The sequence below is a fragment of the Pelobates fuscus genome, chromosome 5, assembly GCF_036172605.1.
Source record: "Pelobates fuscus isolate aPelFus1 chromosome 5, aPelFus1.pri, whole genome shotgun sequence".
NCBI lineage: Eukaryota > Metazoa > Chordata > Amphibia > Anura > Pelobatidae > Pelobates > Pelobates fuscus.
The window spans coordinates 231,491,815-231,518,865 of NC_086321.1; the positions used below are offsets into that span (position 1 = coordinate 231,491,815).

The 27,051-nt window shown below is 42.7% G+C and overlaps 1 protein-coding gene across 3 annotated transcripts in view; it reads left to right on the forward strand.

Moving 5' to 3' along the window:
* Window positions 1-27,051, forward strand: part of KDM4C (lysine demethylase 4C) — a 585,611-nt gene that overhangs the window by 125,819 nt on the left and 432,741 nt on the right. For all 3 annotated transcript variants that reach the window (XM_063455113.1, XM_063455114.1, XM_063455115.1), the window contains exon 6: window positions 4,805-4,854. In XM_063455113.1, coding sequence (XP_063311183.1) covers window positions 4,805-4,854 — 50 coding nt within the window. The remainder of the gene's footprint in view (window positions 1-4,804; window positions 4,855-27,051) is intronic.

The window sequence follows — 27,051 nt, forward strand, 5'->3', positions numbered from 1 at the left end:
CGAGAAGACATGGAAACGACCCTGGACCCTACTGGTCACTGGCTGTGTAACCTACACTTCCGTCACTCACATTCGAGAGACTGGTCCCCTCTCGATCACCTGGCTACTCTATGCACCTGTGGCTTTGTAGCCTCTAGATAAAGATGTCCATAACCGCTTGCTGTCGGACAACCCATGCCCTTTCCTCCGGGACAGAGCGGCACAGACGACTGCGCTTGACCAGCAGATGATGTCCGTCATGGTTCTGGGTGACCGCGACTCCGCAAGGGAATCAGGAAAAGTCACAGAGACACCCAAGACTAACTGCTGGACTCTATCGACCCTATGGGTATGATGCCGGACGCCGCCAACAAACTCCGGGAATGGGCTCACGATATTCGTGAATGGCCTCAGAGATGTTTCAGTTTTAGTCAGAAGCCCTAGTTTTCGCCTCTTCTATGGGACGCACATAGCAGCACTCCTCCATATTGACGGATGGTTGGCGGATCTGGGCGCCAAATCATTGGGACCCCAGGTACAAGGCACACCAATTCCTGAGGGAACTTATTACACATATTTATGGTCCTGCTGCCCTCATCAAGACCCAAACCTCAAGGGGGAAGATGTTACGTGGTTACCTCCATAAGGGGTGTTCTTTGGGACCGGTCAACAGCGGGCTTGTTGCCAACCACTTCGTGACATCTGACCCGGTACCCTGCTATCACTAACTCTATTAACCATATAGAGCGAGAGTCAACCTCTGGTGCACAGATGATCGGACAGAGAACACAGAATGCACAGATGTGCTAGGTACCATTTTCCTCAGGGGAGCGCCCAAAGGGTACCATCGATTTACTTTCTACTACACCCACAGGAGATTCCATCACATATAGGTGGAAGGAATGCAAACCTAATAAGGACCCCTTTCGCGTAGACGACTGGCTTGCGAAACTGGATTTGAAGACACTGGATTTGGTCGTTTTTTTCACATCCCTCTTGGCAACGCTATCTAGGTTTCCTGTGACACGATCAACCTCGGCTCTTCGCCTGACCCCTCAGCTTGGATCCTTGAGGGCTTAGTTAAAGGGACACTCCAGTGCCAGGAAAACAAATCATTTTCCTTTTTTTTTTGCATGTCCCCTCTCCCTCTCACCACCCATCCCATGTTGCTGAAGGGGTAAAAACCCCTTCAGTGACTTTCCTGAGACCCCCGCCGATGTCAGCGAGACCCACAAAATCTCTATCTTCCCTATCCCTAGGTCTCTGAGTAGGGGGATAATATCTTCCTTCCTGAACACCCCTTCTGCCATTTCCATTAATTCCACCAAATTCCACCATGTAACTATTAAGCAAACCATACAATTATCTACACTATTAAAGGGAAACTCCAGTGCCAGAAAAACGATCCGTTTTTCTGGTACTGGAGGGACCCTCTCCCTCCCACCCCCCAATCCCCGGTTACTGAAGGGGTGAAAACCCCTTCAGTCACTTACCTGGGACAGCGGCGATGTCCCTCGCCGCTGTCTCCGCCTCCGCGACGCTCCTCCCAGTGATTGCGTCGGCCGGTGGGCGAGACTGATCTCGCCCACCGGCCGAGGAGACCTAATGCGCATGCGCGGAAATGCCGCGCATGCGCATTACGTCTCCCCATAGGAAAGCATTGAAAAATCATTTCAATGCTTTCCTATGGGGTTTTGAGCGACGCTGGAGGTCCTCACACAGCGTGAGGACGTCCAGCGACGCTCTAGCACAGGTTTCCTGTGCTAGAACCCAGGAAGTGACCTCTAGTGGCTGTCTAGTAGACAGCCACTAGAGGTGGAGTTAACCCTGCAATGTATTATTGCAGTTTATAGAAAACTGCAATAATTACAGTTGCAGGGTTAAGAGTAGTGGGAGTTGGCACCCAGACCACTCCAATGAGCAGAAGTGGTCTGGGTGCCTAGAGTGTCCCTTTAATCAACTTAGACTAACCGATCACATAACATTTCAGCAATTTCATCTCTATAGTCAGTGGTTATGTTATGGTTAGTAACTATTGTACAGTTAGACAATTATGGTTTTAGAGTTACAATCTCAATTAGTAATTGTTAAGGTGTTACACATACAATGTTAAACAGTAATTTTAGTATTGTTCATGTAATGTCAGTGATTATGGTACATGTCAGTGGTTATGGTACCGTGCGCTTTTTTACACTATACACACTTTTTTACAAGTCCGTTAAACAGCAGCGCTCACGATCTAGTGGACGGAATGTACACCAAAATCCACTTATTCTAGATATTCTATCTATGATCTAGTGGCTGAATGTTCAACAAAACACACTTAGTCAAGATAGTGTGAGAGCTAGCAGACGGAATATACAACAGAATCTCGCTTTGTCTCGCCGGTATCCCCTGATCTAGTGACCGAATTTACAACTGGATTACACTTAGTCAAGCCAGGATACCGGTGTCCGGCTGAACATATATACACAGAATTCAGCCTGACTACAGTCCCTATGTTAAACAGGCTAGCTACAGAGCGTTTAACTTCAGATATACGGTGCGCCTTCGTATCTTCCCTTCGTAGGAAGGGTGCAGTCAGATTACCGGATTCAGATTTCTACCACTAGTGGGTTCAGTCTTACAGTCTTACCTTTAAGTTCCTAGACCTGGGCTCACACTCATCGACGGGACACCCCGCTACTCACTGCGTAGAAGCCGATGATCTGCTGGACAACAGGCCAGTGGTGCCGAGACAAAAGGAGGTCCACGCAGTAGAAGTCCAGGGGTGCATCCGTGGAAGATTTGGTAAAAGGTTACCGTCTCAAATCTCTATGCCGGCTTCCGTGCGATGAAGTTCCTGGCCAATTTGCACCAGAAATGTTGCAGGAATAAGCCACAGAAGCCACACACAGAGAAATGGAAGCAGGTTCGTTCAGGAAGAAAAAGGTCTTTATTGTTACCGATCGGGTCTCAGATGAACTCCTGTTCCAAAAATGTCTGAGCCCAGAGCATAGTTTGCAAATGCTTTTTATTAACAATAACTCCTATTCCTAGCTTCACCCACACATACCCTTAGACCAATTAGTGAACAATTCATTCAGGATCACCTCATATGGGCAGACCGTATGACTCAAAGGAATGTGACTACAGTTGATGCACATGCTCAGTACATTGATGACAGTATCTTAGCTACATGTAACTAACTAACAGATACAACAAACACCTTGTATATGCCACCTTGAGATTTCAGGCCTACTAAATTTTGAACCATATTGAAATCCCATCACACTATATTTGACCCTGTAACTTTTCAAAACACAGTAAAACCTTTTAATGGGGGGTACTGTTTTACTTCTGAGACATTTCTGAATGCAAATATGTGTATTTTATTGCAGTAATAGCGAACAGTATCATTACATTTACAGCTAAAATGTCAGGCGGAACTACATATTTTTTTTAAAAAAATCTTTATTTCTCACCGTTTTTACATTTTATTTTATTCACAATAAGTTATGTTTCATATATGAATAGTTCATGAGAAATTAAAGCCCTGTTTCTACTGAACAAAATGATATATAGTAAGTGTGGGTGCACTTAATATGAAAGAAGTGAATTACGGTTGAACAGACAAATAGCGCAAATTCCAGGTTTTGTTTACATTTTGTTTTGATCAGAATGTGTACTATTGACTCAGCCCTGAAGGGGTTAATTAAATTATCTGTAAATTTTGCATGTAACTCCTTTGGAAGTTAATTTAACTTTATGTTGCTGATAGCTCTTTGATTATTTATGTACTGAGATCTGTACTTATATTTGCTAAGTATACTGACCCTGCTGGTGGATAAATTAAATGTGGACTAACACTCTCATCCTTAAGACAAGCAATTTAGGAATTAACTTTGTTGTGGTTATTGTTGCCATAAGTGTTGTCATATTTTAGATTCTTGTTATACTAAATATTCACTGATTATTGTCATGCATATACATATTATTATTAATTATCACAATAAATTATTTTTATAATCGTCTGTGGTTAATATGTGAAATATAAATCCTATAATAAACGTACTGCAGGGTCTATAAGAGTTCAAATAGTGGGTAACTTTTCACTTTAAATTAATCAAGAGGAAACCGTGCCAAAATATAAATTTTTGATATTAATAAAAATTAATTTTAATAATTTTCATAAAATATTTGTAATATTTATTTCCCCATAAATATCCTTACAAGTACGGTTGAACAGACATAGTGTAAACTAAAGGTTTTGTTTTGATCAGAACTTGTACAATTGCCTCTGTCTTTAAAGGGCTAAGCTGTAGTGGATCTGATGACTACAGTGTTCCTTTAAGAATTTTATTTTTATTGTTGAAAGTAATGCTTTGTTGGTTAAAAAAAAAATCCTAGCTCCTAATTTGTTAAGGTGGCTCCGAGATTCAAAGCAAATATGTCGAGCCCGGCCCTAATTTCGTTATAAATGTTTATTGCCTAATCAAAAATGTATCTGACAACATTTAAATCCTAAATGGGTCTTCCAAAGAATAATATTGTGAATTAGTATTTAGTAAATGTAATAGGCACTCTTAGCACCATAATTATGATTCATAGTAGTGGTCATGATTTAAGTACCAGCCCAGGGCTCTCCCGATTCCTAAAGCCTGGCCTGTCTATTCTCTGTCCAGCTAAAGTTGGACTTAAGTGATAGGCTGAAAGTTCTGAAGCAGGTTAGTCATCATCTTGTATTTATATCAGTTAAAAAGGGAACGTTTGGTAAGACTATTAACTGTATTTTCATACAAAATTCAGTCATTACATTTTTTTTCTTTTTCTTTTTTAAACTAAGGTATGCCATACCTCCAGAGCACGGAAAAAGGCTGGAAAGACTGGCACAAGGTAAGAACATTTATGCTAACTTCAGTGCACTTAAAAAAAATAAAAATTAAATCAATATCCTTGACAGCATTTGTTTAAAATACTTACAGTAGTTGATTTTACAGATGAATATAAAAATATCTTGCTTATATCATCGTTTTGTTGTACTGTGCTTTTTATGTAGTTTTTCTGTGAATCATACAGTGTTAGAATGCAATATTTTATATATAAAATGACATGTCAGATTGTCTTTTTTTGTTTGAAAGATTTTTTTTACCTATGGGTTGTAGAGGCAGTGCATTATGTAACGTGTATGTGTGTTTATGCAAGAAGCATAGGTTGTTATCCCGTTCAGGGCCGTCTTTTTGCATGGGCACACTGGGCAGTTGCCCGGGGGTCCCACAGGCATGGGGGCCCGACCGCGCTGCCCAGCGTTCCAGTCGACAGGGGAGATTCTTTGATCTCCTCCGTCTGCCTTGTTTTCTGGCCATGGGCCCTCTCGGGCAGGTGAGGAGATCAGTCCTTCAATCGGGGAGAGAGGACAGGAGGACCCGGAGGAAGGGAGAGGAACTTGGGAGGAAGAGCGCTCCTGGCGCAGGCAGGCTGTGTGGAACATTGCCGTGTGTTCACTCCAAACAGCATTCTGCGCGCGGGAGGACAGGAAACAGCCTGCAGCCAGAGGAGCTGCAGGCTACACAGAACTCACCACCACCGGACCATCACGGCTAACTGTGTCCCCTCCCCCCCCCCCTTCACCAAAAGAACAAACAACAAACCACATTTGCTATCTGCACCCCTCAAACTCTGCAACACACACACACACAACCAGCACCCCCCAAACACACACATACATACTGCACTCCCCCCACACACACAGCACCCCCCACACACAGTACCCCTCAAACATATACACACAGCACCCCCTCCTCTCCCCCCCCACACACACACACACGCAGCACCCATACGTATGTATGTGTATGTAGACACACACACATCTCAATGCAGTATGTGTGTATTCAGCGTACTGTGTGTTTATTCAGCGGACTGTGTGCATGTATTCAGCAGTGTGTCTGTGTGTACTCAGCAGTGTGTCTGTGTGTACTCAGCAGTGTGTCTGTGTGTACTCAGCAGTGTGTCTGTGTGTACTCAGCAGTGTGTCTGTGTGTACTCAGCAGTGTGTCTGTGTGTACTCAGCAGTCTGTGTGTACTCAGCAGTCTGTCTGTGTCTGTATTCAGCAGTCTGTCAGCAGTCTTTCTATATGTATATTCAGCAGGCTGTCTGTATGTGCATTCAGGTGTATGTGTTTGTATTCAGCAGTGCATGTGTTTGTATTGAGCAGTGTATGTGTTTGTATTGAGCAGTGTATGTGTTTGTATTCAGCAGTGTGTGTGTGTCTTCAGCATTCTATGTGTGTGTGTATTATGCTGACTTTGTGCATGTATTCAGCAGTCTGTGTATATTCAGCGGACTGTGTGCGTGTACTCGGCAGTCTGTGTGTACTTGGCAGCTTGTCTGTGTATGTGTATTTAGCAGTCTGTGTGTATTCAGCAGTCGGTGTGTGAATGTGTTCAGCAGTCTGTGTGTATGTATTGTATGCATGTATTGCATTTGTTGGAGGTACTAATAAATATAAGCTTAATTTTATCTATAATTAAAATTTTTATTCCTGTGAGTTGTGTGTAGGCAGGGTCCAGTGCACTGCTTTGCCCGGGGACCCATAATGTTGTAAAGGTGGCACTGATTCCGTGGCTAACATTAGGACTTGGCTTTAACAATATTAGGATGGCAGGGAATGCTGTAACTTACATGTTGTCGTCTTCTTGGACGTCCATTTGGTAAAGCCTAACTCTGCATTTCATAGTTACATTATCCTATTGTGCCAGACAGTATTAAGGTTCTGAGTTTCATGGTAGAATATTTGGAGGTAGTACCCTTTGCAATGTGTTATCTTTGACTCTTGCCATTTCCAGGATCCATGTCCTTTTCCAGGTAGTGGAACAGAGGTGTTACTTTTGTAGGTTTACCTGGTTCATGCTGACAAAGCATGAGCATGACTGCATTTGGAGTTGGGTGCAATATTGGTTTTGCTGCAGGCGGTCTTTCATGTACTCAGGTCATGGCTTGTCTTCCCCGAGGCCACTTTGTCCATCTTCAAACTAACGATATCACTACTGTTTCTTGTGTTAGTTTCAAAGAAGGGGTCCAAGACAACATGCTTAGTCTCTCCAAAAGAGAAAATAGATAGCTGGAAGACTTATTGTCTTAGCGGCAGGATGTTTCACCCAAGCGAATGGGGTCTCCATACAGATTTGGTTGCCTCTCTGGTGGACAAGTAGAGCGTCCCAAAGATCAAAGATGGCTTCTTGTCTTATTACAAAACAACAAAGACTAATAAGCAGCATTGGTAAATAAAGCCTGACCTACATTAATTGTGTCCATGGTAGTATTACGTACAAAGAGGGAAATGCACATGTCTTTTGAATGAAAAAAAGCTAAAATGCAACTAGGTGAGGGTGGTGTCCACCCAAAGTAGAACTTCAATAGAAAAAAAACTTTTATTTACAGTTAAAATGACTCCAAAAACGAGTCTTCTTCAAGCATAAAGAACATACCACAAATATATTTATAGTGCACACAATTTGTGATCATGTCTTTATTTGACGTATTGAAACACACCTCTGAAAGAAAGACTATAGTATCAGGAACACAAACATGTATTCCTGACACTATAGTCTCCCTTTTAGATCATATGGGGAAGGTATTTAAACTTACCTTTTTTTCCCCACACCCCTCTGTTCTTGCAGCAGCTGGCTCTCCTTCCATGACTCAGATCATAGGAAGCATTGGGAGTCTTTTGTGCATGCGCGGCAAATCACCACACTGTGCCAGTCAGCATCTCCTCATAGAGATGCATTAAATCAATACATCTCTATGGCGAATGTTCAATGCCTCCATGCAGCACTGACACAGAAAGCACCTCTAGTGATCGTCTGAGTGAATGCCACTAGAGGATTAACTAAGCACAAGTGTAAATCAGAATTTTATTGGGGCAGTCATTGTGCAAGTAACAGGTGTCAGCTTGAAAGGCATGTCTGGTCACGCAGGACCCTTATAGCAAAATGTAAATGGTAATCAGTCACAGGATTCGCAGACCTCAGTAAAATGTGGTAAGGCTACAAGCCTGTTCTACCTGTATAGAGCACGGGTCCACCAAGACTTCTTTGTGTATAGGTGAACAAATGAATATTTCAACTTATAAGAGTGGATGTTTAAATTATAACTGGTACATGACTTGCGGTGTCAAACTAAGTGTTATATATATCCATGATGATTGAGTAAGACGTCTTTAATTTTTGTATATTGTGAACGGAAAGTTACCTCAAGACTACATAGCTACGGAAAAATGTAACAGTCAGGAGAAATACTGCTGGCATCCTAATTTGGTATTTTCCCAGTCATATGAGAGTTTCACAGAAATGCTGTTGGCAACGCCTCCCACCACACAGATACTTACAATAATCTAGGCACTACTGTGACTGTATCACTGCCCCACCCCTATGCGCCTGTCCTGCAGGCGCGAGTCTCTGACACTAATCTCCCCCCCCCCCCCCCTATTTTTGTTTTATTTCATTTGTAATTACAAGGAGACGTTTATTGAACCAAAGAAGTGTGATAAAAGATAGAAAGTTAGAAAAGAGATATGCATCCCTACTCCCTGGTTCCATATCTAATCTCCAGGGTTCCTCTCTCCCCGTGTGTCCCATCTCGCTATGCATTTTTTCCAGGTCTGCCATTGCATGCTTTGAACTATTTCCTTTAAGGAATGCCTGTAATGCCTCTGCAACCTGAATTTCCTCTACCTTACTAAGCCAGTGATCTCTTGTCAGGGTCTCAGCTTGTTTCCAGAGGCCAGGTACCAATGATTTTAGATTAGATTTCTTCTAATTAGAGATCGGAAGTGACGTCAAATGCACAAGCACATAACTCAAAGGCGGTGTGTCACCCATAATTTCAGTGTCCATGGCTTTGACCATGTCCCAAAATGGCACTTTGCAGGAACAGTCCCACCATTGTGCCTCAATACTATGTTGTACTGTTGTAACAATACTATGTAGCAGTATTGACGTTCTATACCCGAAGGAGAGAAGATTACAGCTCACATCTTGGTATTTGGAACAGATAAACCCCTTAAGGACACATGACATGTGTGACATGTCATGATTCCCTTTTATTCCAGAAGTTTGGTCCTTAAGGGGTTAAAGTTTTGTGGTGCTAGTTCAAGATTTTCTCCTAAAGTTTGATTTGATAATTTCTTCCTTCTGAAGGTGTGCTTTCACTTTAACTCCTTAAGGACACATGACGTGTGTGACATGTCATGATTCCCTTTTATTTCAGAAGTTTGATCCTTAAGGGGTTAAATCCCCTACCAACAGATGCTGATGTAATGCCGATACTTCTCCAGCCAGCTTAGTACTTCCCGCGATCATTAAACCAACTTCATTCCCAGTGTTCGGACATACCGTTTGGCAGGTTATTATAGAAGTTTTGTAACTGTGAATAGCAACACATTAAAGGGGGAAGGTGTTGCGTCTCGCACCAGTTCTCTTAGTCCAGGTAATCCTGCATTCCCAGTCACCTGTTAAAGCGGTATGTCCTCGTCGTCTACTCCAAAAAAATCTCAGGCCCACTTGCGTCATGTGTCAGTAGCAATAGTGGGCTTGGTATTGTAAAGAGTTTTGTAGCTCCCCGAATTGCACCCCATATCTTTTACATCTGGGCTATCGGGGATTCATTCCTTTTTTTTATCGATCGCACTATTCCCCGAGTTCCATACCATCGCCGATAAATATGTCTCAAGTCCACCTCTGTTCAGGGCCACCCATTGTTTTTGAGCAGATGCAGTATGCCATTCCAGAACTCTCTGAAGTGCTACTGCTTGATGATATTTTCAGAAGTCTGCAACCCTCTATTGGAGCACTGAGGATCTCAGGGAGACGAAGAACACTTTCTGCAAAGCTAGTGATACAAATATAGGAGTCTGGGTAGGGTATTCATGTTCACTACCGCAATGCAGCCAAAGCAAGAGATGTGGGTAGTTCATTAATTTCAAATCTGTTTGAATTCGACTTAATAAGGGCACAAAATTCCCTATATACTTCATTTGGACCCTGCACCAACGAAAGGGAAATTGAGACCAGAGCGGAATGCATTCCTCCTGAGGCATCAAGATGTTCAGTGCTTCACACTTGGAAAGATTCCGTTTGAGACCGGGCAGGGCTCCATATGTCATAAATTCCCTCATCAGGGGGGGCGGGGCCTGGCCGCCGAGCTGGAAGGACATGGAGCACATCAGCTCCTCCACAAACCCCTGCAAAACTGGCAAAATCTGCCAAGTTTCCCCTGGAAATCACACCAAACAGATGCCAACTGGCAGGGGGACCCAAGCGACATCTGCATGTGCAAAGTCAGCTCCTGTCCGACTGCCGACGACACTGTATGGGCCGCTGAGTTTGGGCCTGCTGTGAGGCTCTGGCGGGAGAAACGGCCGATCTCCCGTGCTTGGTCTGGCGGGGCCTCCCTCGGGCTCATCACAGGCCCCGTTCCCCCCCCTGTAAGCCGGTGGGGGTTATCCCGGCCCCCCCACCGGGGAGGCAGAGCACACTCCAGGGAGCTGGACAACGGCGAGACCAGTCTGGGACCGCATGGCACAAGCTAAGATGGCCGCCGCATAAACTGCACAACGGAGCAGAGTGACCGCAGTGCCTGAGAGGAGGCTGGATGCCCCCCAGGAGGTCAGTGTGAACAACAACAATAGCAGCAATTACCAACCCCAAACTGACACTGGGGGGAGCAGCTGGAGAGTGACCATGCCACACATGAGCGAACCGCAGCAGCCCCCCCACGGGACCCCTACCCACGAGATAGGAGACTTCTGCCTCCGGTCACTGTTCGCATGAAAGCAGCAGCACAAGCGGTTAGCGGAGACAGACACCGGAGACCTACCACTCAAGCACACAAAGTGAGGACCCTCAAAGTGAGAGACATGGCACCTGCGACGAACCCCAGTACACTGATCCTCTCGGAGCACTGCGAGGAAGCAGACTCACACTTACTGATAGCCCAAGTCACCAAATCCGCACAGAAATCAGCAAGAAACCACTTAACAATGACTGAGCCCACATGACTGCTCTATCCGACTAGCCCAGCAAGTCGCTGCCCCCTGGAGGTCACATTTAATTAATCAGTGTAGAGAAATCTGTACTTGATGTTAACTTGCATAAGCCTTTACCTCACCGATTATACCATAACTACTTAATTAAGCACGCATAGACTAGCTATAAAAATGTAATTCATGTGTACAAAGCCTGTTATATTGAAAAATTTAAAATGTGCTGTTTACCCTGCCATGACATTGTAGAACATTGAATAGCTTGTACAAACCGTCGTGGCGCTGCAAGCATGTTGTAGCTGAATGCACAAGAAAAATAAAGAATAAAAAAAAAAAAAAAATTCCCTCATCAGTCATGGCAGAGTGATCCTTGGGTTCGTTACAAAGAACAGCAGATCGGCTGCATCTGACAGCCTGTAGGAACGGTTCTAGTGTTAGGGCAAAAAGTAGGGGTGAAAGAGGGCATCCTATGAGATATGGAGGTGTGTTTTTTTTTTTTTTAAAGTACTCTTTTTATTTTATTTTTTATTTTTCACACTCCTTCGGGCTTCATCTTTCTTGTTTTGCTTTTACTATTCTACTGGGTTTCATATGATTTATGGTGATTATAGTGGCCGCTCTCTGATCTCTATAAAAAGGTAATGCTACGTCTTTTTTTTTTCACACGCTGCATCAGTCTCTCCGCAGGTGTCTCTGCCTCCATGGCTGAGATAATCATAGGAAATCATAGGGAGTTAGCCTGTAGGAGCAGTTCTAGTGTTAGGGCAAAACGTAGGGGTGAAAGAGGGCATCCTATGAGATATGGAGGTGTGTTTTTTTTATTTTTATGTATTCTTTTTTTTTTTTTTTTTTTTTTTTTACACTCCTTCAGGCTTCATCTTTCTTGTTTTGCTTTTACTATTCTACTGGGTTTCATATGATTTATGGTGATTATAGTGGCTGCTCTCCGATCTCTATGAAAAGTTTTTTCACACGCTGCATCAGTCTCTCCGCAGTTGGCTCCGCCTCCATGGCTGAGATCATCATAGGAAATCATAGGGAGTCTATTGCCCATGTGAGTCAAAATGTCACACTGCACCAGTCAGCCTTTCCTCATAGAGATGCAGTAAATCATTGCATTACTGTTGGCAGCTTTCACTGCCTGCATGCAGAATCTGGAGACACTGAATGTAGGTGTTGCACACTGTGCAGCACTGGACTAGAAAGCACCTCTAATGGCTGTCTGAGTGACTGCCACTAGAGGTGTCACTAGGCACCAATGTAAACACTGCCTTTTCTCTGAAAAGCCTGCAGGGACAGGCTTTAGAGACCAGAACCACTTAATTAAGCTGTAGTGATTCTGGTGCCTTTAGTTATTTTTTTATTTTTTTTAAGTTTGTTAGAAAGAACCATTGTTACTTGCAGATGTTTGTTTTAATTTTTTTTGTGAATGGATACCTTAAAAACATAGTTTATTTCAAAGTTAAAAATAATTAAATTCAATGTTTACGTGTAGATTAGAAAGTAAAATGATCTGTTGTCCAAATATGTGAATTATAAGAGAAGAAATATCTGCAAAGCTGCAGCCACACAATCCTCACTAACCAGATGCATGGAGAAATAATTAAGTTCTGTTAAATAATTACAGTGATAAAACAACGACCATTTCATTAATTTTGTTGACTGCATTAAATGTGATGAGGCATCACCAGTTGTCCAGGTCAAGCCTGCACTCAATACATAAAGCCAGACAAAGGCTGGAATATTTTCCATTATCTTGTCTGCACATCATAATTATCACACTTGCCTTTTATGCCTGGATGCTTTCATCTGTAGTTTCCACTGAAATCTTGATTGACTATGGCACCTACAAATATTTTATCCAAAAGACATTACATTTGCATCTAATAAAGCAGTTAGATTTTTGCCCTTAAACTACTTTAAAAACTTTATATTGTGTGTGTGTATGTGTATATATATATATATATATATATATATATATATATATATATATATATATATATATATATATATATATATATATATATAATATTATTATTATTTTGTTATATTTTAATGTTTAATGTAATAATTCTGATATGGGCTATATTCTGTTTAGGGCTTTTTTTCTAAACCTTTTAATATTACCTTTTGTCACCCTAGTGACATCATATGTTACTGGATATATACATCAGGAAATAAGGATAGAATATTATTTTTAAGTTCTTTAAATAAAATCTTGAGTTTCATGTCCTTTTAAAAGAGAACATAATTAACTGTGACACCTTATTATATGAAAAAGTTAAGAATTGAAGTAGTTTGTCATACATAAGTAGTTTGGCTTTAGAAATTTCAATAAAGAGAGCAGGGTATGTTAATATACTGACAAATACACTAGTGAAAAATGAACTTATAAACTGTCCTCTTATAAAATGATAAAAATAGTCATATATCTTGATGTTGTGGTTGTATTGTTTTAAAATGAATCTGTTTGATAATGCATAAAAGCAGTCATGTACAGCAGTGCTCCCCGACCTTTTTATCGCCGCGGACCGGTAAACATTTGATAATTTTTCCGTGGCCCGCTTGTTTTGATTTAATAAGACAAAAAAAAAAACAGTCACATATATTAAAAAAACACGCAGACACATACAGTCAGAAAATCACAAACACAGTCACATAAAGACATAGACTCAAAATTGTGTGTATGTGTGTGTGAGCGGTGCAGTGTGTATGTGAGGGTGGCGGTGTGTGTGAGAGTTGCAGTGTGTGTGTGTTTGGGGCGGTGTGTGTATGGGGGGCAGTGTTTGCGGGGCAGTGTGTGTAGTGTGTGTATGGGGCAGTGTTTGGGGGCAGTGTGTGTAGTGTGTGTATGGGGCAGTGTTTGTGGGGCAGTGTGTGTAGTGTGTGTATGGGGCAGTGTTTGCAGTGTGTGTATGGGGCAGTGTTTGGGGGCAGTGTGTGTATGGGGGAGTGTTTGCAGTGTGTGTATGGGGCAGTGTTTGGGGGCAGTGTGTGTATGGGGGAGTGTGTGTAGTGTGTGTATGCGGGCAGTGTTTGGGGGCAGTGTGTGTAGTGTGTGTATGGGGGAGTGTTTGTGGGGCAGTGTGTGTAGTGTGTGTATGGGGCAGTGTTTGTGGGGCAGTATGTGTAGTGTGTGTATGGGGGCAGTGTTTGCGGGGCAGTGTGTGTATGGGGCAGTGTTTGCGGGGCAGTGTGTGTATGGGGCAGTGTTTGTGGGGCAGTGTGTGTAGTGTGTGTATGGGGCAGTGTTTGTGGGGCTGGGTGTGTAGTGTGTGTATGGGGCAGTGTTTGTGGGGCTGGGTGTGTAGTGTGTGTATGGGGCAGTGTTTGTGGGGCTGGGTGTGTAGTGTATGTATGGGGGCAGTGTGTGTAGTGTGTGTATGGGGGCAGTGTGTGTAGTGTGTGTATGGGGGCAGTGTGTGTAGTGTGTGTATGGGGCAGTGTTTGCGGGGCAGTGTGTGTAGTGTGTGTATGGGGCAGTGTTTGTGGGGCAGTGTGTGCAGTGTGTGTATGGGGCAGTGTTTGTGGGCCTGGGTGTGTAGTGTGTGTATGGGGGCTGTGTGTGTAGTGTGTGTATGGGGCAGTGTTTGTGGGGCTGTGTGTGTATGGGGCAGTGTTTGGGGGCAGTGTGTGTAGTGTGTGTATGGGGCAGTGTTTGTGGGGCTGTGTGTGTAGTGTGTGTATGGGGCAGTGTTTCTGGGGCAGTGTGTGTAGGGCTGTGTGTGTAGTGTGTGTATGGGGCAGTGTGTGTATGGGGCAGTGTGTGTATGGGGGTAAGGAGGGTAGGGAGGCTTTTTTTTATTTATTTAATTAAAAATAATATATTGATGTCCCCCCTCCCTTCTTACCTTTACTGGGAGGAGGGGGGACATTTCTTAGTCCCTGGTGGTCCGGTGGGGATTCCCTGGTGGTCCGGTGGTGGTGAGATGAACTCTAGCCCAGTTACAGGGCTAGAGTTCACTCTCGCGAGATTTGGAGCGTTGCCGTGGTTACCGCGGCAACGCTCCAAATCTCGCGAGAGGAGGACCCGGAGGAGCTGCAGGTAAGAGCTCCTGGGTCCTCTCTCTCTCCCCTGCCGGCTGCCAGCACAGTGCCTGCGGACCGGGGAGGGAGATCTCTGATCTCCCCTCCGGTCCGCAGGCACATTGCAGGGCTGGCACTTGGGCAATGCCAGCCCTGCATTAGCCGGCAGGCTCGCACACCCCTGGGCGGCCCGGTACCGTTTGATCCACGGACCGGTACCGGTCCGCGGCCCGGGGGTTGGGGAACACTGATGTACAGCACCTACAGCTAGCATATTCTGCCTGCCACATATTTCATCAGCCACGGAATATTGCTCGTTCAGTTTTAATGAGTCAATTAACTGTTTTATTTCTGAAAGGTCTGCTGGCTTAGTGCACTGCATAACTTCACTGCAGATGGAAAAGCAACAAACACTTAAATTTACAGTTTATTTTACTTTTTGCCTAAATAGGAGGATCTAAGGGTGAGTGTATAATTAAAGACTTGGCCCTTTGCATTTGCAGATCAGTTTAAAATCTGTTGTAGTTGTTAAACTTGATAAACCCAATGTTATTTCTTATTTTATGTTGTTTTGGCATTTTGACAAGCCATCCTTATATTCTGGGTGAATTTCTTTTTTAAATTGAAGATGTTAATAATTAACAATTTATTTATAACATTTCTTTATCTTTCAAACATACACAAGCCAGTTAAAGGATATCTATAGGGTCAGGAATACAAACATGTATTCCTGACCCTATAGTGTTAACACCACCATCTAGCCCCCCTGGGCTCCTCATACCTCCATAAATATAGCAAAATCTTAATTGTATTCAAGCCTGAAGCTGTAGATCTGCATGCTGTTCGCCTAAGAAAAAAAAAAATCTGTCTGCTGAAATCATCAGAAGTGGTAGCCTGACCCAATCACAGTGCTTCCCCATAGGATTGGCTGAGACTAACAAAGAGGCAGATCGGGGCAGAGCCAGCACAATTCGAACACAGCCCTGGCCAATCAGCATCTCCTCATAGAGATGAATTGAATCAATGAATCTCTATGAGGAAAGTTTAGTGTCTGCATGCAGAGGGTGCAGACACTGAATGTTTGGATGCATTTTCGGCAGCCATGACCCAGGAAGGATCTCTAACAGGCCTCTGAGGAGTGGCCAGTGAAGTTATCACTAGGCTGTAATGTAAACACCACATTTTCTCTGAAAAGACAGTGTTTACAGCAAAAAGCTTGAAGGTAATGATTCTACTCACCAGAACAAATTCAATAAGCTGGTGACTATAGTGTCCCTTTAAGATGACTGCAATTTTACTAGCTGTCATAGTCTAAGACTTTATCTTTAGTGTTCAAATGGTATACTCACTCACATTGTCCAGAAGCATCTACACATTTTAAATCTGACTTGCTTCTGATGTAGATTAATTTAGAAATAAACAAATATGTTCAAATGTCTATCTGTTCCTGTCCAAATCTGAGATGATTAAATTGCGTATACGCAGAAGTAAGCTCACACTGACACATGGAGTTCAGGTTAAAAGCACTTCAGAAAATGTAATGCAATCTGGCTGGAAAACAGTTATGCAGATCTTTTTAAAGGCAAAATTACATCATCATTGAATATCAGATAATAACAAATAAACATCATTAATTGGATTAAATGTTATGTGACTATATCAGTGTCCACCCATCAATATTATTAATTGGATCAAAAACTAAGTGGTTAGCTTCGTGTCCACCCACCAAGAGGTGGTATTATTTTGGACACGGGTGGGGACAAGGGGGTCTTGAGCGTCATTTTACACGGTCGGTGATGTCAGATCTCGTGGTCAGGTGCAAGGTCTCTTATGAATAGAACATTTCATTACTACAGTGTTCTCATGGCCTTCAATTTATACTATGTTGCGAGTTAGGGGAAATTCAGCAGTTCCTGGGTTAGTCATATCTTTATGGAAAAATACAGTCTTTGTCTATTGTGTTAGATGTGCTGAGCAATTCTGTCATGTAATGTAGTTTTCATATGGAGAAGTCAGGTTATGAGGACAAAATGGAGGATTGAAGAAGTCAGGTTAGGAGGACAAAATGGAGGATTTGTCACAGCATCAGGTTAAAATGGAGTTAGTGCAATAATTCAATACAAGTACAATAACGATTTTTTAATAATTCTACATCACTTCCACAGGCTGTTAGTTGGCAAAAAGAAAAAAAAAAAAAGATGTACCGTAACTATTCAAGCCACATTTCAAAGTAACATATAGGCACTACACATGTGAAAGGCAATAAAAAAAATCTAGAAAATGCAATATTTTGGTTGTGTACCTGCTTTGTATAATTTACTTGATATTGCTCTCTAGAGAATGGTATGTATACATTGCACTAGCAAATATGGATTATTATTATTTTATTTACATAGCGCCATCAGATTCTGTAGCGCTGTACAATGGGTGGACAAACCGATATGTAATTGTAACCAGACAACTGGACGTACAGGAACAGAGAGGAAGAGGGCCCTCCTCAATGAGCTTACATTCTAGAGGGAGTGGGGTATAGTGACACAAAGGGTAAAAGTAGGGGTACGAAGTAGGTTGTTAGAAAAGTATTCACTGAGGGTTTAGTAGGTAATTTTGACAGTTGCAGGAGAGGAGTCATGGAGGGTGGGGGATAAAAACCTGCTAACAGTTCAATTGATATGCTTTCTTGAAGAAGTGAGTTTTCAATGATTTTTTGAATGAGTGGAGACTGGGTGAAAGTCTTACGGAGAAGGGAAGGGTGTTACAGAGAGGAGGTGCAGCCCTGGAGAAATCTTGGAGGCGAGCATTAGAGGTGGGAGAATGGACAGAGGATATACTTAAGTCTTTGGCAGAGCGTAGGGGCCTCGACGGGACATACTTGTGTATTAGGGAGGATAGGTAGGTTGGAGCAGCATTATGTAGGGACTTGTAAGCAAGCACCAGAATTTTAAATTGAGCCCTATATCTAACTGGAAGCCAATTCAGGGACTGACAGAGCGGGGAGGCATGGGAGGTGCGAGCGAACAGGAAAATGAGCATCGCCACCGCATTTTCTAATCCTTAATTTTTTTCTATATGGACCAATTCTGGTTGCCACCTGGACGATATTTTACCGGCAGAGCCTATATTTGAGGCTGCCTGGGAAGAGGTGGTATTGCAAAAATACCAGAAATACAAATGCTGGTATTGTTCTCTGTATAGTCTGAGATTATCCTGTGCAATACTGGCGCCAGCCAGTAGGGGTCACTGTGTGGAGAAAGGCAGGAGTAGAAGGTTATAATAATCTCTCTTCTACTCTCTACCTACTGAATCCATGAGGGTCTGCAAAGCACAGAGCAAGTTAAAAAGTTTATCCAGCAGCTCCCAGCCAGACAATTCCTGCTGACAGACTGCATATCAGGAAAGTGAGGGATAGGGAGATACAAGTGGGATGACAGGCTGCAAGGAGACACACTGGTAGATGACATGGAGACAGAGATGTGGGATAACATGTGGAGAGAAGCAGATTGGGGGTTTGGACAGGAGGAGAGACACTGATTGAGGCTTTGGACAGGCGGATAGACATAGATTGGGGGTTTGGACAGGAGAGAAACAGATCTGATGAGTGGCCACTGGAGGTGTCCCTAGATTGTAATGTAAAGATAGTGTTAAAACAGAAAAAATCCTGAAGGTAATGATTCTACTCACCAGAACAAATACAATAAGCTTTAAATATTTAGCAAATATCATAACCCAGTTCAGACACGGTAAAGCCAGGACAAACATTACAAATGAAGAAGCCTGCAGGGACTGACTATACTCACCAGAACAACTACAGTACGCTGCAGTTGTTCTGGTGACTATAGTGTCACTTTAAACTGGATGTTATAAAATTGTACTTCTCATTCATTAAACTGTTTTCTGACACGTCTTCTCATTGAGTGCGCTCTCTATTCTAAACAGGCACTTTGTGATTATGTATTATGAAGTAACACACCCCTCTTAAGAAAAAATGTTGTTTTGACCTCCAAATGCAATTTTTATTGTTTTTTAAATTTATTTTTGTGTTGCATAATTAAACTTTTTATATGTTTAATTATGTCAACTTGGATCAACCTCTAGTATAGATCTGGGTCAACCTCCAATCTTTTATTTTCAGTAGATAGGCTTGTTGAAATTGTTCAAAACATAAATCTAAAGGTGTCCTTATTATATATAAATTTAGCACTGATCAAAAATACTTAATAGGCTACACATTTATATTCCTTCAGCGATTTTCCAATTTAAATTAAATTATGGCCAGTCACCACATTTGTTCAGACCTTGATTACAAATCCATATGCATAAAGAAAATTAAATAGACTTTTCTTTCTTCATTGATTTTAATTTAAGTTTTAATTCATTTAATGCATCATAAATCTGTGAATTAGAAAAGTTTGATGGTTTTATTAAAATTTTTACCACTAAAGGATTTCCTTATTTATAAACCAAAAAAGCAGTGACATATGTGGCTATGGTTAGTTGTAGGTTTGACAGGAGGAATGTTGTAAGACTTATATGCGCATTACACTCTTAACCATCTTGTCACCTGTATTACTATTGGGATTAATGCTGTCACGTGCCATTTTTTTGGCATATGAGGCATACTCATGTATTTTAAGGATAATTTTTATTTATTTTATTTTTTTGGTGGTGAATAAAAAAAACCTCTTCCATAATTATACTAATTCAGCTTATGTGCATAGTGGATGTAGTGCTTGTGCACAGTGAATGTGGCATGTGTGTAGGATACATAGTTAAATAGAAGATTTAAAGGCACCAGATGATTTTTTAAATTTTTAAATTTCTTAATTGATATATATATATGTAACCACAATCCCCCAGAACACTGTATCTTGAGAAAGCTCGTTTGAACGAGCGAAATGCGTAGATCGAGTTTCTGGCGGGATTTTTGAATATGGAGAGACTGCAGTAATACTGGTTAATTGGCGTCTCAGTGAGGATCGATCCGAGTGCACAGGACCGGTCTGGAACTAACATCCACGGAGCGGTAATCTTTTATCTACCAACTAACACTCTGCATTTTTATGCTTTTATCGTGAACCTTAGAAATAAGTTTCACCATTCTTTATTGTAAGAGTTCTTCTTATGGGGGGGATTGTCGTATGGGAAATAAAATATTGTAACTGTATTACGCTATGTCAGTATCTTTTTTTATTAACCCCTTAAGACCGAAGGGCGTACTATTACGTCCTTTTTAAAGTGGCTCTAAACGCCGCAGGGCGTAATAGTACGCCCTCCGGTATTTCCTTACTTACCCGGTTGCCGGCGGTCCCACGCCGGCGATCGCGGTTGGGGGGACTCCCAGGGAGCCCCCCCGTGGCAGATCTTCCTCCTCCGGTCCCCCCCCGGCCATGTGAGAGTGAGGTCCTTGCGAGGACCTCACAATCACATGGCCGGGATAGCTGGCTTCTGTATTGCCAGCAGGGGGACTGTCTGTAATGACAGTTGGTCCCCCTGCTGGCTGAAAATAAAATAATGTTAAAAGTGTAAAAAAGTGTCTGTAGCTTGGGGCCAGTGTATCGTCTTTTTCTGGTTTCGGTAGGAGTATTATGTTTGCCATGGCCATGTCCATATTATGCTTTCCTCCCTGCATGAAGTGATTACCTAAAGTCGTGAGGCGTGGGTCTAATTCGTCTCTAAATCGTTTGTAGTAGCTAATGTTATGGACGTTCGGTCCCGGGGCTCTGTTTCCCTTCAGAGATGCTATGGCCATCTCCACTTTATCTTGTGTGATTGGGTCCCTCAGTGTTGCTTCCTCTTCACCTGTCACCCTTGGTATGGTCAGTTCCGATAGGAACTTAAGTAGGTCCGTGGTGTATGCTGTATTGTCATTCGTAAGGTGGGGTAAGTGAGAAGTATGTTGTGAATACTTTACTGATAGCATCTGGTGTTGTGACTACTTTATTGGTTTCAGTCCGTATTTTGGTTATAGGTTTGCATCCCATTCTTGGTCATAATATTCTGGCCAGTAGTTATGATAATAATTCTGGATTGTTTCCCTGTACCTTAAACCATTTTAGATAGGCACTTGGAAGGCATTATGCGCTGGAGGAATCGGTCCTATGATTGGGGGACAGAGCCAGGGGTGCCCATCCGTACATGGGCGCCCATAGGGCCGGAAGCCCTCGCCCCCTATTGTGCGGGCAGTCGGGGTCCTGGGAGATAAGGATGACGTACCCGAACCATGTGAATTAGGGCTTTGGGAGTTATTTTGCATTTGGAAGCATATACTGATGACATAAGCCTATACACAATCCCCATAATCCAGTTAGTGTGTTACCGGCGCTGTTACTGGAAGTGGTCAGCAGTTCCCCCGGGACGTTTACCTGGATGATAAATTAAAGTTGATAGTAATAAGTGAATATGTAATAAAGGGCAAAGAAATACTTGTACAGTGATTAAATTAACCAAAACCCGAGAGTTACCCCAGAGAACTTGTGTTCACAATTACGAACATTGAACAATTGTTTATCAACAGTTTGTGCCAGAAAAGTAGATAAAATAAGTTGTATGAGCTCAGAACACCAAATTACTGTAGTGTAAACAGTTGTCAACCTAACTGAAGGAAATTGAACAGCATAATAAAGACACAGTTGACCATATCTGACAATCGACCCCAGATATGCAACGAACGAGAAGTAAACATGGAGAGACTTTACGTAAGGATATGCACGTAACTCGATATCAGATGATAATCAGATGAAGGATATATTAACTGCTACGTGAGAGGCCCAAGGTTCTTGGGAGTGTTCTGAGAGAGGGCTGTATGGGAAGAATGTGCATGGGCCTACCAAGGCTGTGTATAATATTTAAATGTAGAATAGAAGATTTGTATTTGTTTTAAACATTTTTTTATTATAAATGTATTTTAGTGCCCTATTGATGTGTGGTAACAGTCGTAGCGATTGCACCAGAAGGCCGTGTGAGTGAAGAGTTAGTGATGGTTGTGTGTAGAGGTACCGTAGCGGAAGGGAGAGATTGCCCAAAGTAAGTCGTGAGCTGCAGGAAGGAGAAATAATGCTGAAAAGGGGTAACGGATGTATGGAGTGAACAATTTAGGTATGTTTAGATTACCATTAGGGATGTCCTGGTGTAGACCTGTGCAAAAGTAGAGGTAGGAAGAGTAGTCAGACTGAAGGGTGGCAACATGGAATGTGGTAGAGGGCCATCTATAAGACCGATACCAAATGATGACAAGTATGTAACCAACACTAAATATATTTTACAGTGTCATGAAGGAGGTGACTAAACACCTATTACTTACAAATTATGTGCAAGATCGAAGCGGCCCAATATGAGAAGTAAGGAGAAAATGTATAGGAAGAGTAAAGCTGGAGAATAGGTCCTGAGAGGCAGGATACAGAAATAGAGCTGTATAAGGGGAATAGATATATGGAATGAAGAAATTAAGGATACTTGTATCATGGTATAGGAGTTGTGTAATACCCGTGTAAGTTCAGGTCTATAGGAATGGTAGGAAGACCAGTTAGACTAGTAGGGTAATAACAAAGTAATTAGTGTAGGCCATCTAAGGTCAAAGCCAAAGGACACTCTTTGGTGTCACCAACGCCGAAGAGTATGTAGTGTCCTGATGTAGGTGACTTGATACATAATACTTATTACTGTACAATAATAAAATGACACAATGCTTAGAATAAGGGATTGATTTACTAGTGAGTGTTGCCAGCCGCGATAGGGCCATATAGGCTAGTTGATTCAGGTCTAGCGAGGGAAAGTGAAGTAATGAAATATTGTTAAAAGGATTAGTGTAGGGGGGCGGAGCCAAGCAACCAAGCGGCCGAGACGTGCCAGGCAAGAGCTCCCACGCCTGGGAACAAAAAACGGGGCATCTTACCCAGCCATTGAGACCCACTAGCTGCAGACCACGACAATCGTGCCCGGGAGGGGCTACCGCACAAACCGGTGCCTCTCTCAAATTTTGACTCAGCCTAACGGATACGCCGAGGCTTGCGGCCTACCAGAAGCTGAGAGACGGCCGCTCTCTGGGCACAACAACGGTGACTGGGACCCTGACAAATCACCTCCCCCCCCCCCCGGTCCACCTACCCAGACTGAGAAGACCAAGTTACAAAATACCCTGGAGTATACAGCAGATAAGCGGAGAACATGAGGCCCGATCAAAATGGCCGACAGTGGCGCTACCCACTCAGACCGACAAGCTCCCAGCGACTGGGCAGCAGACTTCAACGCCAGGTTCGAGGCTGTTTGCAACCGTTTCTGGACACGCCTGGAGCAGAAACTTAGACCCACACCACCAACGCTGGTCCATGCTGGGCCCAGCATACACAGGCAACGACAGTTTGGCAGAGGGGAGGACTCCACACAGTCCTGCGCTTAGTCCCATTATTGCAGGACCAGCAGCAACGACTACAATACACATCAGCCCCAATACATAGTAAAAACCAAAGAAAAGAAAATGTTACTTGCGCTTTCTACTTAATCCCTATGTATATTTAGACAAATGGAGGTCATTTAGTTGCTCCAATGGCCATTGGAGGGAATGCCCGCCTGCCAACGTCAAGGCAGACCCCCCTAAGCGGGTCCTAACACTGACCCTTCAGCCTGCTTCCTTGAGCTTCTGGCAAAGATATCTCTAATGAGACAGAAAGGGGTATTTTTTATATACACCCCTATACTTATTAACCCTTAATAGGGAACACATGGGATGGGCAGCAGCATTGTAACCAGGCGGTGTGATACAAAGTAAATACAAATACAAAAAGAGAAGTCCTGCGCTTAGTCCCATTATTGCAGGACCAGCAGCAACGACTACATTACACATCAGCCCCAATACATAGTAAAAACCAAAGAAAAGACATACAGATAACTTACCCCAGTAAAGCAGTGAGAGCGGGTGGACAGCGGAGGAGACAGGCGGCAGCGAGATATGGAAAGCACGGCGACCCCGACTATCCTGCCTACCCCATGAGTGGCAGGCCTGTGCAAGCCGACACAAGGAGTCAGAGGGACAAGCCTGGAGACTCAGGCTCCCTCGCTGGGGGCTCTGGACGGCCACGGGAATAGGTTGAGTCAGCTATATGTGAAGGGACGCTTGTTATATAAACGCAGTTTATTTCCCCTCATAATATCGCTTTTCAGTTACCATGTATATGTGTAATATTTCAATATACTATGTATAGCCTTGTTTTATCTAGCACGTCCACAACCCTCTGACCAGCCTAACCGGTTGCATGTTAATTTAGACTCACAAATGTGCTGCCATAAAGGCACTGACGTGCTCAAACTATACCATACCCTTCAGACAAACAATAGGTCAGCTACCTAGCCTGCTTTCATAAACGCTCACACTTGCATACCTTCTGACACACTAGGTGCGACCATATTTTGCTATACTAATTACGCAGTTTCACCTAAGATCCTGAAGTTATGTTCACGCTTAACGCCTCACCACTCTCCGACACAGCCTGTATTACCCTGGTAGTTACTTTAAATTATTTATTTTTTTCTCTGAAGTATGACCATTGCTGTCGGGATGCTGCAGGCACGTTTGATCTCCTACAGATTGTTATTTTCTAGACATGTCTGCCTAGCTAAATATGCTTTTAACACAAAAATTTGCAAAATTTTCTATACCACTGTTTAACCTATCTATGTTTAAGCAGAAATGTACGTTGTTGTGGTGTATGAATACGCTTGTACTCACCTGCACAACAAAAATAAAGAATAAAAAAAAAAAAAAAGGATTAGTGTATACATACCACAGGCAGCCATGAAGGGTGGGTATGTCATAATGCCGCCCACAGAGGGCCATATGATGGGAATGTAATGAAGGCCTAGTAAGGCCACGTGTGAAGGCTTAGGACCTGAAACAAGACCAGTATAATCATATTTACTTACAACTTTAGCTATGTGCACAGTCTCAATCTGAGACCTATGTAGGCGATAACGAAACCACCCAAATAGATGCAGGTGGACCAAAGTGCTTAATGTGAGGTAACGATAATGTAGGTGATGATGGAATTACATTTACTCAAGGAGAATGCCTAATGAGGGCCTGGATGTGCGTTCTTGATAACCTGTAGCATAATGGGGTAGTATACAACCCCTGTAAGACAGATGTAATGGAAACTACTCAAAAGAGATGCCAGAATAGGTTGGTTGCCCACTGCCAGGTGTATGAACAGACATGATCATTCTTAGTGAGGACTACGTGTAGATGCCGGTGGGGGTGGGGAGGCCTGATTGGGCCTAGCGTTACAGGGTGGCTGCATGATCTGTGTTGGGATTAATGTAGGTAACAGGTAGGATGCAAAACAGAAAAAGGTTCTGTAGTTGTGGAACATTTGTATAGGACTGAGACATGTTGATGATGAGACTGGAGAGTTACTAATAAATATCAAGTGTATGAAATGATGAACAGAATAGAGACCATATGTAAACTCTTATACACTTAGTATTATACATACCAACTAATCCAAATTATCATGGTGTCTGCAGACTGACTCATAACAGGAACTGAGGCCCATGCCTCTAGAATGCAACAGTGGTCGAAAAGCTTTAGTGGCTTTGATGGCCATATACCATACATAAGAGTTTAATGAGATATAAGGCAAATGGTTACTTACATACTTATGGAACTCTTAGGAGGATGATAAATACTCATAAAGTAAAAGTAATTACAATACCTGGGCCAGTTGAAATGCGTTCAAACACGATTGAAACAAGTTAGTGTAACAGAGAAAACATGCTGTCTGCAGATGGCAGAGATGTGAATCCGTTCTAAAATGCTGATAAAGCTGATGGTAGAACGTGAAGCAAACGTATGCACGTTTGTAAAGTTTGATGTGCATGAGCAGCTGAATGTGGGCCAGATGTGGCCAGCAAATAAAGAAAACATTCAGTTATCAAATACCTGCACCATGCGTTAGAGGCATTATAGGGCTACAGAATTTGCTGGCGCTATATAATTAAAATAATAATATTAAACAAACTGCTTATTAGCATATGACCAGTAGAACCAGCATCTGTGCATACAGTAGTTAAGAGACATAATTATGCCAGACAATTTTACAGTACGATTCACTAGGCCTGTGCGGCCTTTGCCCAGAAAGGGCTAAGACAATGTAAGTGGTGATGAACAGTGAAATAAGACAGGTTATCATCAAGGCAGTACTATAAAGGCTAACCACATGTATAGGCCCAAATTTGGACCTGTCATAAATTTATCATAGCCACATTTATAGGCCCACGTTTGGGCCTGACATCATTATGACCAACATAATATTAAAGTATGTTTGACTAGGCTCATGTGGAGCACAGAAAGGGCTACCGTAAGTAGCGACAGACCATAAAGTAAAACCGATTCTGAACAGGCAGTACCATAAATGCTAACCAGATATTTAGGCCCAAGTTTGGGTCTGACATTAATATAGAACGCCAGTAGCAACACCTAGCCACGCATTTACTAAACAATGTATGCACAATAAGTGCTAGAATACCAAAAGGGCAACCATAAAGAAACCTTAAAATGTAGGGTGACTAATTGAAATGCATATGATACATTTTGAGTTTGAGGTTTTTTTAGTAAGAAGATTTTTAAGATGTTTAGAAGATATTCCTGTCAGAATTACTGTTGATCCAGCACGCAGAATAGTATCACACCTAAGACGAAACGGAAGAAGTCCTACACCTTAGACTGGACCTTAGAATGGCCGGACTTAACGTACCTGAGAATAGTCAAAATACTTGCCGAGGTCAGGGACACAGAAAGATACACAACGATGGAGAAAGCCAAAAGTCAAGGATACCAGAAATCAGGGAAGTCAAAACGAAGCCAAAGTCAAATACCAGAAAAAACACGATCAGGAACACACTCTTGGATAACCAGCTAGTGGAAACCACGACAGGGCACTGATAAAAAGATAATTTGGGTTTAAATAACCCTCCTTGGCTGTCTCTGACCTCTGACCCCAAAACGTGTGTGCCCATCTATGACGTGACGTCG